Source organism: Spermophilus citellus (genome assembly GCF_964194105.1).
Source record: "Spermophilus citellus genome assembly, chromosome: 5".
Classification (NCBI taxonomy): Eukaryota; Metazoa; Chordata; class Mammalia; order Rodentia; family Sciuridae; genus Spermophilus; species Spermophilus citellus.
The window spans coordinates 152,359,148-152,373,124 of NC_138186.1; the positions used below are offsets into that span (position 1 = coordinate 152,359,148).

The 13,977-nt window shown below is 42.9% G+C and overlaps 2 protein-coding genes across 7 annotated transcripts in view; one reads left to right on the plus strand and one right to left on the minus strand.

Annotated features, from left to right (window-relative positions):
- ZC2HC1B (zinc finger C2HC-type containing 1B) overlaps positions 1 to 1,042 on the plus strand; it is a 44,023-nt gene extending 42,981 nt beyond the window's left edge. The window contains exons 7-8 of the mRNA XM_081295389.1: positions 513 to 597; positions 976 to 1,042. Coding sequence (XP_081151515.1) covers positions 513 to 583 — 71 coding nt within the window. The 3' untranslated portion in view covers positions 584 to 597; positions 976 to 1,042. The remainder of the gene's footprint in view (positions 1 to 512; positions 598 to 975) is intronic.
- Positions 1,043 to 2,727: 1,685 nt separating this feature from the next.
- PLAGL1 (PLAG1 like zinc finger 1) overlaps positions 2,728 to 13,977 on the minus strand; it is a 51,063-nt gene continuing 39,813 nt past the window's right edge. For 3 of the 6 annotated variants that reach the window (XM_081295239.1, XM_081295238.1, XM_081295237.1), the window contains 2 exons: positions 9,567 to 9,942; positions 2,728 to 5,778 (listed from right to left, as the gene is read on the minus strand). In XM_081295239.1, the coding sequence (XP_081151365.1) occupies positions 3,930 to 5,778; positions 9,567 to 9,718 (2,001 nt within the window). In that variant the 5' untranslated portion in view covers positions 9,719 to 9,942 and the 3' untranslated portion in view covers positions 2,728 to 3,929. The remainder of the gene's footprint in view (positions 5,779 to 9,566; positions 9,943 to 13,977) is intronic. The other 3 variants (XM_081295240.1, XM_081295241.1, XM_081295242.1) reach the window with 1 other exon arrangement.

Consider the following 13,977-nt stretch of genomic DNA (forward strand, 5'->3'; position numbering starts at 1 on the left):
AGACTACAGTATGCTGTGCTCAGATCCAGAAATTTCTACATGTCGATACCTAGCCATTCTGAAGGGCACAGAGGCATAGAACAGTACTTCTGTCACAAGTTCAAAGATATGAATAGCCCCTGTGAGGGAAGGCATCCTGTGCTTCCATAAGGCTTAGCAAACCCTAACTGAGAGCTGGCGAAGAACTGTGAAGACATGAAATATTCTGGGTACATTTTGAAAGCTCAGGAAGGGGTGGGGAGGGATGCCGAGGTCATATTGTATAAATGGCAAGTCCCCTAAGGTCGCAGTCCAAAGTTCATAGGAAAACAAAGGGCTAGGGGACAGTGGAGAGAAGAACCTGAGACAGGCCCCATTTTCCTTATTATTCGTCCAAGGTTGGAAAGTGGGTATTGATACCAAAAAAGAAAAAAAAGGCTTTGGAATTCAAGATGGAGATTTCATAATCATTCCCCCCACCCTTGGGAATGTTCTGCTTTGACATAATAACAAATCTGTTTATGTTTGCATAGGATTAGCTATGGACCCTACTTCTGGAGCAAAACTCAGACAAGGATTTAGTAAATCTTCTAAGAAAGATTAACTCCTAGAGACCAGGTAAGGAAAAAACCCACCCTAATCCAGGTGTGGCTGATAACATAATGTGCAGAATATAGTTGGTCAATGTTTAAGAGAATGGATCCATGATGGGCAAGTTCCAATCTGGGTCAGCTCTATGCATGCTCTTGAAACTATTGGTCAGTATGAACACTCTGTGTTTCAGTCTTGAGTTAGAGGGAAGGGGGAATGGTCCTCACTTTTGACCTGGAAAGCTACTGCCTTGTTCTTTTTCCAAACATTCCACAGTAAAAGGTAGTTCCTGAGATTGCGGATTGTGTGTAAAGCATTTATAGATCTACAGATGCCTGTTGCTTAACATTCTCATTGTGCAAAGAGTGATGTTCTAAAACTAATGACACTTCTTTCTGCCTTCAGACTGGCTCCCCGAAACTCAGCAGCCTGGATGGTCATGTACCCAGGAATGCCACCTAACGGGAAGGACAGTCAATGCCCATCTTCTAGAGGGATCTCTTAGGATAAGTAATACTAGCTTCAACTTTCCTCTTTATTTACTCCCTTCACAATTTTCAAAACAAAATCATTAAACACATCAACCTGTATGATACTGTTTAAGATTCACTTAAAGTTTTTTTTTTATCAAATATTTCTTAGGCATTTAATAGTGTTGCTTTGGAAGTTGAAACTTTTTGTGACATAGTCTTTGGAGTACTAGTGTTATTTATTTACTAGGAATACTGCATTTTAACCAGCATCTTTTCTACATAAAATCTGAATATTTACACCTAATATTACCATTAGTAATGATTTCTACTTTAAATGTTCCTTCCTATATAATGTAGAATTGTTCATAAGATCTCACACGGACCATATTTAGGGGGAAACTCACAGGAGGAAGGTTCACAGAAAACTTTCCACCCTGTGGAAGAACACCAAAGGCCCCATCCCATTTACCAGGGCCAAATCAGAGCCAGTTCCCTTCTTTGCTGTGGCTTTACACAGCTGCTGGGAGAAGGTGAGCCAGTTCTTCCTCCTCTTTGCTGTCTTAAGCATCAGGTTTTTTTTTTCTTTTTCTTTTTTTGAAGAGCCATTTATATTTAGTCTCATACTTTTTAGCTCAACAACTTTGTTTTTCTTCATTGGGAACTTTAATAGGGAAGATTCAGTGAAGTTTCTTTCCTAAATTTCAGCAAGAGATTCCCAAGTTGCCCCCATAATAGTATAGCAAAAACATCGGAAGCTCTCATGACCTGAATTTTGGGGACCAAATACCATTAATTTATGTTGAGGAACATCAGGTGTGCATTCCAGAGCTGACCAAAGACTACATTAAGCCATGTAAAAGTATTTGTGGACGTTTCTATAAACAGATTTTGAAAGGTCTTAAAATGAGGTGAGATAAAACTCCCACAACTCTTTGTTCTGGAGGGATGCTTCCTGCCAAGAGGAAGGATGGAATGTGGGAACTGACTTGGACGTCTAGAGCATGGGCACTGGATTCCTTCCAGTGAGGACCCTATATCTCATTTTGCCTTGTTTCCTTCCCTCTGGATCCACTATAGTTTAAGGACCTTAGTTTGGGGCTTAGTGGTGAAGCTCAGTGGTAGAATGCTTTCCTAGCTCATGTGAAGCTATTGGTTCTGTCCCTGGTGCTGGAAAAACAAGAAAGCCCATCCTGGATCCCATAGTTTAAGTTCCTCTATATTAATTCTACATGCTTCAGCCTAGCTTTTGCCCTTTGTCATGGCCAGAGTTTCTCTCACTTATTGTAATCCTGGGATGTGCAAATACAACACTCCCCTTTCTCTGCCCTCCCAAACTAGTCTGTCAGATTTAAGGGGCATAATGCTTTCTAAAGAAATCCTTGTAAGGAATAAGTAAATTTCTAATTTGTATTAGAAATTAATGGTAAATGCTGTTATAAAATGGATAATAGTAGCCAGAGTGGATTAAACTCTAGTAGGTAGTATTCTGACCTATACATCAGAAATAACTGATTTTATTCAAAAGGTCAAGTTTCTAACAGATGCAGACCAAGAACGATAGTTTATATTCTATGGGGGAAGTAATGACCAGGAGGGGGCACTAGGGAGTTGGAACATTGTCTATTTTGATCAGAGTGTTTAATGTTGATGCAGGTGTAGCTATGTGAAAATTAATCAAGCCGTATTGCAAGATATGTAAAGTTTATTATATGTAAGATACATGTTTATGGAAAAGAAAACCTCTAAACAAAATACAAAGGTTTTTAAAAGGTTACAGTTTACATGTCAAAAACTCATAAGATACCATATTCAAGAGAAAGAGATTTCAGAGACAGAGATTACAGGTACAGTTACATTGTAAAATGTAATCCTCAAGAGAAAGAGATTTCAAAGACAGAGATTACAGGTACAATTACATTGTAAAATGTAATCCTCTTTGAGTAAATGCTAATAATGGCTTAAACTGATGAATTACAAATGCACTTATCTATTGGTGATTAAAAACAATACTTAGGAACTTAAGCAGCTTGAATAGTAGTTTAAGCTAGGCAAAGAAAACTCGTTTAATATATAAATTCCAGTAATATTTTTAAATTCCTGTTAAAAATATAATCGATATTATAGTCAGCACAATGTCTTTGTCTGATGCCTGGATTATTTTACCACTTAACCTGGTTACACAGTGATTTTTTTTTCAGGCAGATGTAACTGACAACCAGTTTTGTCTTTAAGATAAATGAAGTGATAACTCACATTGCAGCATCATATGGAAAATATTCAAACTACATTTAAAATGCTTAAAAATGGAGGAACCTATTGTTCTACAAGGATTTTCTTTCTCTAAAACTACAGGTTGGCTATGGTAATAGTAACTAAACTACGTTCAACCCTAAAGGTAGAAAAATCCCTGAACAGAGAGATACACAGCTTAGTTGTAATATAGCATACATATAAAGGTTATATTCTTATTAAAAAAGAAAAAGAAAAAGAAAAAAAAGTTGTTCTCCCAACTTGGAGAAGTCCAAGCCTTTCCATACTAGGCAGTGCCACATAAAAAGTTATTTAGTTAACATGATGATCATGGCTTACAATTAAACTCAATATGACAAACACTTATATATAGCAGCTGTCATTTTCGATGTTGGTTATGACAATATTTGCAGTTTGATTAAAGAACACGCACTCGTTAAATTTGGTACAAAGCATGAATACTCGGGACAGATTGGCACAATACATGCAATTCGAGAATTCTCTTAAGACAAGTCATCACTGAATACGCCATACTCCCATTCCTGTTTTCTACATCTTTCCTTGTATCATAACTGATGTTTAAAACGTTTCTTAAAACATCTTCCACAATCAGAAAAATTTGCTTTTAAAGACTATTTATCTGAAGGCATGATGGAAATGAGGCAGGATGGCAGTGGTGGTGCCATTTGTAAAGACAGGAGGAATCGGGGGCAGGGGGAGCTGGCCCAGATTCACGGTGCCCACAGCCACTGGGGCTTCTGGTGGCTGCCCCTCCTCCAGCTGCTCCTCCTGCAGCTCTTCCTCCTGCATCTCCCCCTCCTGCATCTCCCCCTCCTGCATCTGCATCTCCTGCATCTGCGCCTCCTGCAGCTGTATCTCATGCAGCTGCACCTCCTGCAGCTGCCCCTGCTGGAGCTGCACTTCCTGCAGCTGCTGTTCCTGCAGCTGCGGCAGCTGTATCTGCGGCTGCGCCTGAGGCAGCTGTATCTGCGGCTGCGCCTGTGGCAGCTGTATCTGAGGCTGCGCCTGTGGCAGCTGTATCTGCGGCTGCGCCTGTGGCAGCTCTATCTGCGGCTGCCCCTGTGGCAGCTGTATCTGCGGCTGCGCCTGTGGCAGCTGTATCTGCGGCTGCCCCTGTGGCAGGTGTATCTGCGGCTGCACCAGTGGCAGGTGTATCTGCGGCTGCCCCTGAAACAGCTGTATCTGCGGCTGCCCCTGAAACAGCTGTATCTGAGGCTGCCCCTGAAACAGCTGTATCTGCGGCTGCCCCTGAAGCAGATGTATCTGCTGCTGTGGTGGCTGTGGCTGTGGTGGTGGTGGGGGCGGTGGGGGCGGTGGAGGTGGTGGTGGTGGTGGTGGCGGCGGCAGCGGTGGTGGCTGCTGCTGCTCCAGATAGGCAAATGTATGGGGCAGAGGTTCCATAGGCCCCAGAGTGATAGTGCTATCTCCAAAGACATTTGGGGGAGCAGGAGGGACAAACTGCCAGAAACTCAACAGGGAGGATATGTCGAGAGCAGCAGGGATTGTTAGATTCACAGCATCTGCCACCAGCTCCCCGGGAAGGAGCTCTCCATTAGCCAGCTCAAAACCTAGGTTGAACCTGTGAGGTGGCTGAGGTTCTTGCATAGGCAAGTCCTCAAAGAAAGTGATGTTGTAAAACCCTTTAGCATCTGCTTTGAAAGGCAGGCTAGGAAGTATAGGGTATGAGGTAGCACTGGTGGTGAACTTAGGAATCTGAAAGACTTCAGGAGGAGAGCTTGGTGCTACCATGGGGTGCAGAGAGACAATGGGCTCTGGCAGTGGTGGTGGCATAGGCTGGATGGCCTGTTCTGGAGGCCCAAGGGTGAGGCTGTGAACCTCAGGTGGCAAGCTACCTACAAGCCCATCCTGGGCAGGAACTCCTATCGGGAAAGGAGACATGGGAGCAGCCTTCACTTGGAATGAAGGCTCCATAGTGTGGAAGTTGCTCAGAAGGTCTCCCCCGGCCTGCATACTCTCTCTCATGAGCTCCTGCGAGTGTGTCTTCTTGGTATGACGGGTGAGGTGATCCTTGCGCCCAAATCTCTGGGCGCAGAACTGGCACAGGAAGTCTTTGCATCCTGTGTGGACCACCAGGTGGCGTCGCACATCCTTCCGGGTGTAGAAGCATCTCTCACAATGGTCGCACTGGTGCTTCTTCTCCTTGGGTACAGGCGGGGGCTTTTCTTCTGCATGGGCTTTGAGGTGGTCAAGCAGCGCCTCGGTGCTCCCCAGCTCCAGAGCGCAGACCCCACAGGTGAGGTCCCCGCTGCTGGCTGAATGAAGGGCCATGTGCCTCTTGTAGCCCAGCATGGTGTGGTACTTCTTCCCACACTCTTCGCACACATAGGCCATCTTGTTGGGGTCGTGGGTCTGGAGGTGGTTCTTCAGGTGGTCTTTCCGGTTGAACGTCTTCTCACAATGAGTGCACTGGTGAGATTTCTGCGGCGAGTGAGTGGCCATATGCCTAGGAGCAGAAGGGAACATTACACAAGAATTACTTTATGACAAGAAAGGTCTAGAAACAATATTGTATCAAAATGGTAATAGATTTAATCTAGGTTTTGGCATATTTGAATTAATTTTTCCTGTATTTTCCAAATACATAAAATTTTATTGTAAAAAAAAATCACGAACTACTAAAGATATAATGCAACTTTCACATCTATCAGGAATATTTTTTATGAACATATTTTCTTAATGTATTTGTTTAGAAATCTGTATGCAAGTATTTAAAAATATGTGATCATGAAAAATATTTTTTCAGGAGGGGGTTCAAGGGACACTTGACATTTTTTGTAAATTGAAATTTTCGAAAGTGACTCACTTTCCCAGTTTTAGATCATTGTTCCTAATACAATTCCTGCATGGTCTGTATCAACTGAGAGAAAAAAAAGGGAACCTTTTGAAATGTCTATCGTTAGCCTCAGAGAAAATGTTAAGCTGAAGCCAGTTTTTAAGATCTCTGCCATCCTTGAATTTTAAAAAGATTCATTTTAATAACTAAAAATCTAAGGTCTATGTGTTTGTATTTCTTATAAAATACAATCCTCAATTACAACTTGTAGGTCGCAGGTAGCACACAGGTTACTTTGTGTCCTTTATGACAGTTATCTTCTTTAGTGCACTGGTGAGTGCAGTAAAAGTGAGTGCACTTCTCTTTAGAGGCTTAATTTGTTTTACTAACAATTTAAATGCAAATTGAATCCTTTGAACTAGTGACTCTGGATACAGAAGAACTTCTAACAACTCATTCTACCAAGAAAAGATCTCTTGAAGACAGAATAAGTTAAAAGTGTACTTAATTATATCTTCTACCCAACAACCAACCCTGTCTTGCCCAGTCCTAGAGTTGGAACAGGAAAGTGTTCTACAACAGCAGTGCTTTGGCAGACAGTGATAGTGGTCCCACTACGAGGCAAACTGGAAGCCAGTTCAAAAATGATAAGGCTGGTCTGAATCAAAGCAAAACCTTCCTCTCTCACTTAAAAAAAAAAAAATAGCCTGCTATGTGCAGCAAGAAAAGCTGGTTCCCTCTCTTTCCTCCAGGACACACAGCTTAGCATGCCTAATGTGGCAGATACTGTAAGATGGGAACAACACTCAGAGACAAGAACCAATACAGTAGGCATTTGAGAGATCTGAAATATGCCAGTGTCTCCATGTTCTAGATGTATAAATTCATAGGCTGAAGAAAGGCTTTTAGAGCATGTCAGGGAGCAAACAGCCATGCTGTTCTACAAGATATATCACAGGAATTGATAATGAAGGGGGAGCTGGCTTATGAACAGGACCCCAGAGGTCTGGCTAGGTCTTCCAGTGTTGCCCTTCTCCCATTTCTTTGTGGAACATTTTAATTTGGTTTGATTTCACCTATCACTCATGAGCAGATCAATACCAAGTTGATAAGGCTGGACCTGGCATTTCTTGCATACTCTTGTAGGAATGGAGCACAGGTTGGCATTAGTACTTAAGCAATATTACCACCTTTCATCAGTTCCCATCCCTTAGAGATTGATGACCATCCTTTGCCTGGTGTCCAGTTCTTCCCTTTACTTCCTCATGCAACAGTCCCAATCTAGAACATTAACCAATGCAAATGACTTCCACAACTTGGTACCCACCTTCAACTTCTCTCCTTACCCCAAAACCTCTGAAACGACCAGTTTTAGGGTATCCTATAGTCAGCACCAAATGCTACCATCTTGGGTGTCAACTGGATCATGCCAATGCTCTTATAAGTCTTCATGGGTGATTGAGACTGCCCTGCCATCTTTTCTTGCTCTTTGCCAACCTCCACCAAACTGATTCCATTGTTTGCTATTGGGACCTATGTTCTCCTTTCTGGTTTAACAAGTCAGTTTGTTTGTTTGTGTTTTTTCCCTTCAATCTTATAAAATGAAACTTCTGTTGCAACTGTTGGGAAATAGGATGGAATGCTGCCCTATCATCTCTTTTTAAAGACAGACCTAAAGAAAGAATCATGCCATCTCACCACTTGGGTTTTTTATGAGAGCGCTTGTAGGCTAGAGGCAGGAAATGTTGAGGCTGGGGGCAGTGGTTTTTGCATAAAGTATACAGCTTCTTTCTGCCAACTTTATGCCCTTAACTGAACATTTCCCTTGAACTACTGCCTCCTAAATATTGCTTAATATTTATTTGAGTGTGGTTGACCACAGTAATCCCAACTAATTCTACTCATTCCAATAATCTGTAAGTTCCACTTTGTTTCCCAGGCATTTATCTCAGTCTTTACTCAAAGTTAGGGTACCTTGTGGGCCAGGCTGCAGCCCAGGCTGCCTTCAGTGTTTGGAATGGAGATGTTTGCTGTGCACACTAACAAGCTCCATGCAAACCAGGGAGCCACTGCGACAGAATCAGTGCACCCGCCATTCTGCTATTTCTTAGCACTAGGGGGTGGCCTGTGCACATCCAGATTAAATTATACCTCTGAGGTATAAAATACCTAAGCTTTTACACACTTAGGTTATATCATCTGTAACAGCGGTATCAAGGGCCACCAGCATAATTCATATCTACCTTCCCCCAGGGCACTCTGAGATTGAAATGATAATGTAGTCTGTGCCAATTCTCTAAACTCTGCACTTAGATGTAAGCAGTCATCTAAGTACAAAGGTGAAGCTTTAAAGATCATTTCAAGAAGATTAGAGGTGAGTGGCACATCTCTCTTAACCATGCATCAAAAGAAGCGCCACATTCATAGAGTTCTGTGCACGTGGCTCTTGGGCACTGCAGACACCATGCCAACTACAGTCATTGTCCCTCAGACTAGTGTCTGACTGTACATTTTGTCTTGTCTATGATGGAAGAAAACCTGTTTCTATTAAAAAAAAATCCCCTGGAGGCAGAAGATATATCTTTTATTTCCCTCATAGAAGTAAGCACCTAACAAACACTCAAAATCATCCAGATTAAATGTATTTTTAAAGAAGATGAATCTGCTACAACAGTGGTTTTTACCCTTTGGTATATCACAGAGGCCTCTGCACATCTGATTCAGTGTACATGCTTGGCATCTGTAGGACCAGTTGAACTTTACATGTTTGAGTGCTTTTTCCACCCAAGGTGACAAATCACTCCAAAAGTTTGCACTCATGGGCCTTTCTTCTTCCTGTCGCTCTTGGGACCTGGCAAGCCCTCCCATTTTGTATACAGACTCTCGTGACAGGTTTCCAATCAGCCTCTTCTCCACATTACTGTCAAAGTCATCTTTCTAATGCTCTAATCAATAAAAAGGAGCCCTTCCAGATAGTGGGTGAGACCTGGGGCACCTGTTTCCTTCTCACTGATGTGCTTGGTCTCACCCTCTCCTCCTCCAGGGTTACCCTCGGTGCATGGCACCTGAAGGCCAAGGGTTAGAGCTTTTTTTTTTTCTCCCCATGCTGTAGATCTCAGAGGAGGACTGTCCCTCCTGAGCAGCCTCCACCTGCACAGCTGTCAAAGCACCACTGCATTTAATAGTTCTGCATGCCTACCCCACCCCCTTCTCACCTTTCTGCTCTTAGGCCTGCTACCCTGTGGGTACAAGAAATGTCTGCTGAAAGAATTAACCAACATGGCAAAGCAAAAGGGATGCAGAAAAGCACAGTAATCATTGGAGAGACAGGTTTGAAGACTCCCTAAAAGGCTAAAATATAGATTCAGATCCTGTATCCTGTTACTGTGAGTGGACTGAAGGCTCCAGAGCCACTTAAAGGCCCGGGTAAAAGCACATACCTTTCTAAAGCCTCTCACCTCATCAATTTATATCTGGAAACGAAGGCTTTGCCACAGTCGGTCTGCAAACACTTGAATGGGCGCTCCCTGGTGTGGGAATAACTGTGAACAGTGAACTTCTCCAGAGTGAGGAACGTTTTGCCACATATTTGGCAGGGGAATGCGGCCATGGGCTTTGCTTCTCACACCTTCCTTTTCAGATAGGCCAATCAAACGGTGTGCCACTGAGGCACACAGGGAAGGAAGGTGCAGGGCAGAGGCAGCAGCAGCAGCCACTAGTTCTGTCCTCTCCTTTCCCAAGTCCCACTTCACATGCAGCCTTGAGCCCAAGCGAGAAAGTCTGAGGCACAGAAGAGATCCAGGCACAGGAAGGGGGTCTGCATCATCTGACAGCCTGTGGAGATAAGAGGAATGGATTTCTCACATCAGCCACTTGAAAACCACACTTTCCCTCCCTAACACTTCAGAGCCGACTACCCACGGCCAGCACGTTCCTTCACACGGCTCTAGTGGGCACGATTCTCCACCTGCCCTGCGCTTTGAGAGGCCCTTCTGCATAGAGACCCACTCATCTGCTCCTCCCGAGTGGCAAGGCATTACTGGCCAGCTCACACTCTGTGACATAGACTCAGCATCATCTACTTGGAAAATTCTGGTCAGTGAGGCTCAGCAGACCAGCCAAAGAAAAAGAAAAAACCTCCCTGCCCTCATCGGAGTGCTCTACTGGTCCACACACAAAAATCACCCCTTATTCAAACCACTGGCTTTTTCTCTTCAGCTGTTTTAGTATAACGCAAGTTGTTTATGACACCTGTCCAAACTTCCAGAGGATGAGAAGAAGTCATTTGTATACATCTAAGTTAATTTGCTTGTGAGATAACTATGCACAAGGACTGAGGAAACAAACCGTGGGTTAAAGCTGACGTGGCGAGGGGAGATGGAACAGCCCCGTGCAAACAGAACTGATAGCTCGCAAGGACATTCAGGCCACATTTATAGGCACTGTCCTCTGGAAAACTGTCCTGTCTGCCTCTTACCCTTTTGTTTATGGGGACATTTCCTTATTCCTCAGGTAGCTGGGGGTAGCCTACCTTTAGTTCAACCTATCTAAAACCCAGGTCATTAACACCCCTCTCACTCAGCCAGAATCACCAAACTCCAGACCCTTCTTTCTCTATCATTGGACCATCATTTGTGAAAATGTGTCCAAGGCAGATCACCCAAAGTCCTGTCCAACCCCTCATTCCCTTCCAGTTTTCCATCTCCTTCCTGAGGCCTCACCTTGAGGCATCCTCAATAACCCTGGCTACAAATTCCTTCTAGGAATTCCATCTCACTCATGGAGCCTGTGCTGCCAGGTCTTAGGATCCCATCCTACTTCACAGCCAGCCTAGGCCTGGCCATAATACTTGACCAGCTTTAAAACACTCCCTTCACTTGGGAGTGCTCTTTTCTTCTTCTCAAGTCTGTTTTTAAAAGACTAAAACATACACTGATTATGAAGTTTGAAATATAACTTTCCTTCCTTCCCTTTACAGCTAAACTCAAAACAGCCCTCATCACTTCAGAGGAACTGGTTTGGTAGGGAAGATTTTGTATTTGTCTCACCTGCTTACAATTCCAGTCATATACACTTTTTTTTTCCTATTTATCTCAGTAAATTAATTCTCCCCAAGTTTTGCTTTATGAGATGACCAGTGTAGCCAACAGAACTTTGGTGATGACAGGAATGTTATATTATCATGGCTACTGAACATTCAAAATATGCTGCTGTGAAACAAGACTAGTGTCCCACACAGCAGCCACTAGCTGTGTCCGTCTGTTTAAATAATTTGGTCTTTGAAGATGGCAGGTATAATTGGAGAGCAACATGGCCATGCTTTGTCTAAGCTTGAGGCTCATTTCCTCCAGCCTCAAGTCCTCCAACTTTAACCTAAACTTTTCATACTTGTTTCATAAATGTCTTTCTCCTAAGACTTTATCTTGTTAGTTTTAGGGTTGTGTTTAATATACACAACACCACAGAGTACAAGGCTGGTCCTCAAATGCTGACCTGAATGGAGTCCATGATAGTGAACATTCTCTAACTTCTTCAGGGAGTCTTTAGGAATGAACTCAACTTCATAAATAGTTATAACATTCCAGTTACCATAATTGTGTATTTCATAAATATGAACCTGAGAATACAAATATTTGCACTGTTTTCATGATACATTCACAAACTTCTATAAAAATTGTCTTTCCCCACAGACTATAAATTCTTTGTGGCTCAGGATCAAAGCTCAGCTATCTAAAAAAAACCAAAAAACAAAAAAACCCAAAAACCATGTGGCTATATACTACATCTCTCATCGCCATGTTCTCAATTGGTGTTGGCTGTATACTAAAGATTCCAATCTTTGGATGAAACCCAATACTCTTTCTGGCCCCGTCCTTGAAACAGACTTAGGGTTACTTTGTATTGAATGGCAGATCACCAGCAACCTAACAGAGAAGTGACAGAGTGAAGGTCCTGATGAGAGTGGGTCTGTTCTGTCACTTGACATACATACTGCACTTGAATCTTAAATACGGTACTATTTCAACACCTGTCACCATGGAAAGATAGTAAGTCTTCCCCCAAAACATCTCAGGACACAATTTTCAGTCCCCTTGATTCTAAAAATACTCAGTGAGTGATACAGATCTGCCAGTATGCCAAAGAAGGTTTGTACCATCTGCTTCGTTCTGCTCATGCTGATTATTTTGGGGATGAGAGAGGATCAGACTGGAATAAGAACATATATATATATGGCAACAGCCAGGAAAGACTGTGTTCCCTGGGGGCTGGAGGTAAACGGTGGTGAAGGGGGGGTCAACACAAGTGCAGTTCCAGGACTTCCCCACTGCTGCACAACACAATCGTCTAACGGGGACAACTGTTTCACAGCATTCTCAAAATAAACCATGACTTCTGGCTTCTATTTCCATTGTCCCCAGTGACACAATGCAAGGCCCATTTCTGAGAGGAAACTGAATTTCCATTTTTGGCCTTCCAAGATGGGTGCTTTTAAATCCTTGTTTCCATTCCATTCATTACTATGTCTACTAGATAAGAAGGTTCTCCTCCAAATGTCTGTCTCCCTCACACTCCCAAGACATGGGACTGTTTTCAAATATATACATTAAGGCTGATTTTAAAAGGGTCTCTGACAAGGTTGTTTTTTTTTTTCTTATATTCACAAACAATGAAGCAGCCAGTCATGGAATAAGAGAGGTAGGAATCCTTTGCTTAACTGGTCCTAGGAAGCTTTCAATCAGGGTACCCTTCTCAAAATCAGCACATGAGAAGCAAGTCTACCAAAAAATTAAAACCAAAACTATTCAGAATCATCAGCAAACAGAAGGAGACCCAGAATCTCTAGGTAGTTGTGACTGCTTATTTTTTATTCTATTCTGAAATTTGCTGGGTGCTTTTCCTGAGCCAGTACAATGTCAGAAGAGCTTGGTTTGCATGTCTAATCAGCAAAACAGGTGCCCATGGCACTTACTGCTTTGAAGATCACACTGGGGCCCTCACCAGTCCTTTCCAGGATGGCTATAGCTGGATTACCAGCCTTGAATGAGACCAGGGTCTTAAGTGGGGCCCATGGCAGCTCAGCAGGGCCCCTGGGAACTCTCTGGTGGTCTATACAGAATTGAAAACATGCATACTGAGATTCTTATGGAGAGAAGAATGACAGCATTTTAAAATTTTTCTAAGCGGTCCTAGATTCAAACAGGTTAAAGGGCATTGACTCAATTGAGAAATAAGAGAAAATCCTTGGTGCTATCAATATTCTACTGGGCTCTTCACAGTGTCATTAGTATCTCCTAATCCGTGGGCCACGGATTTGGGGCTTGAATTCTTTCAGATAAAAGTGGGAAGAAGAAAAAAAAAAGTTCTATATTGTTTTTCTGGAATTCAAGCAGTAAACAACTGGTACAAATTTCATTTCAAATATAGATCCTGTCCTGTAAGGCAGTCTACCTTATGACTGGAGGGCCAGCTGCCTTCAAATCACAGGGGTTTATCTGTCAACATCTTTAAAAGTCTTTATTAAAGGTCATATATCCTCAATAAAGTACTAAGATATTATCATTAAAATCCTGACACCTGAGCTGACATGTCACTGGGAAGACAGCACTTGCCTAGGATGAACTCAGGCTGGACTCACAGGGCCTGTCAGCCTGCTATGTCTGCAGACCTTTCCCCAGTAATGGCCCAAAGGATATCAAGGCGACAAATCAGTCTCCCTGTTGTTTCCTCCAAGTGCCACACTCTCTTGTATTTCTCCTTCTAGAATGCCCACTATCCCTTGTCCATCTGCCAAACTCCTATTTTTCTGTCACTCCCAAACAGAAGAAAGAGTTCTTCCACATGGTGGGGTCCACTCAGGAGTCTAGTGGA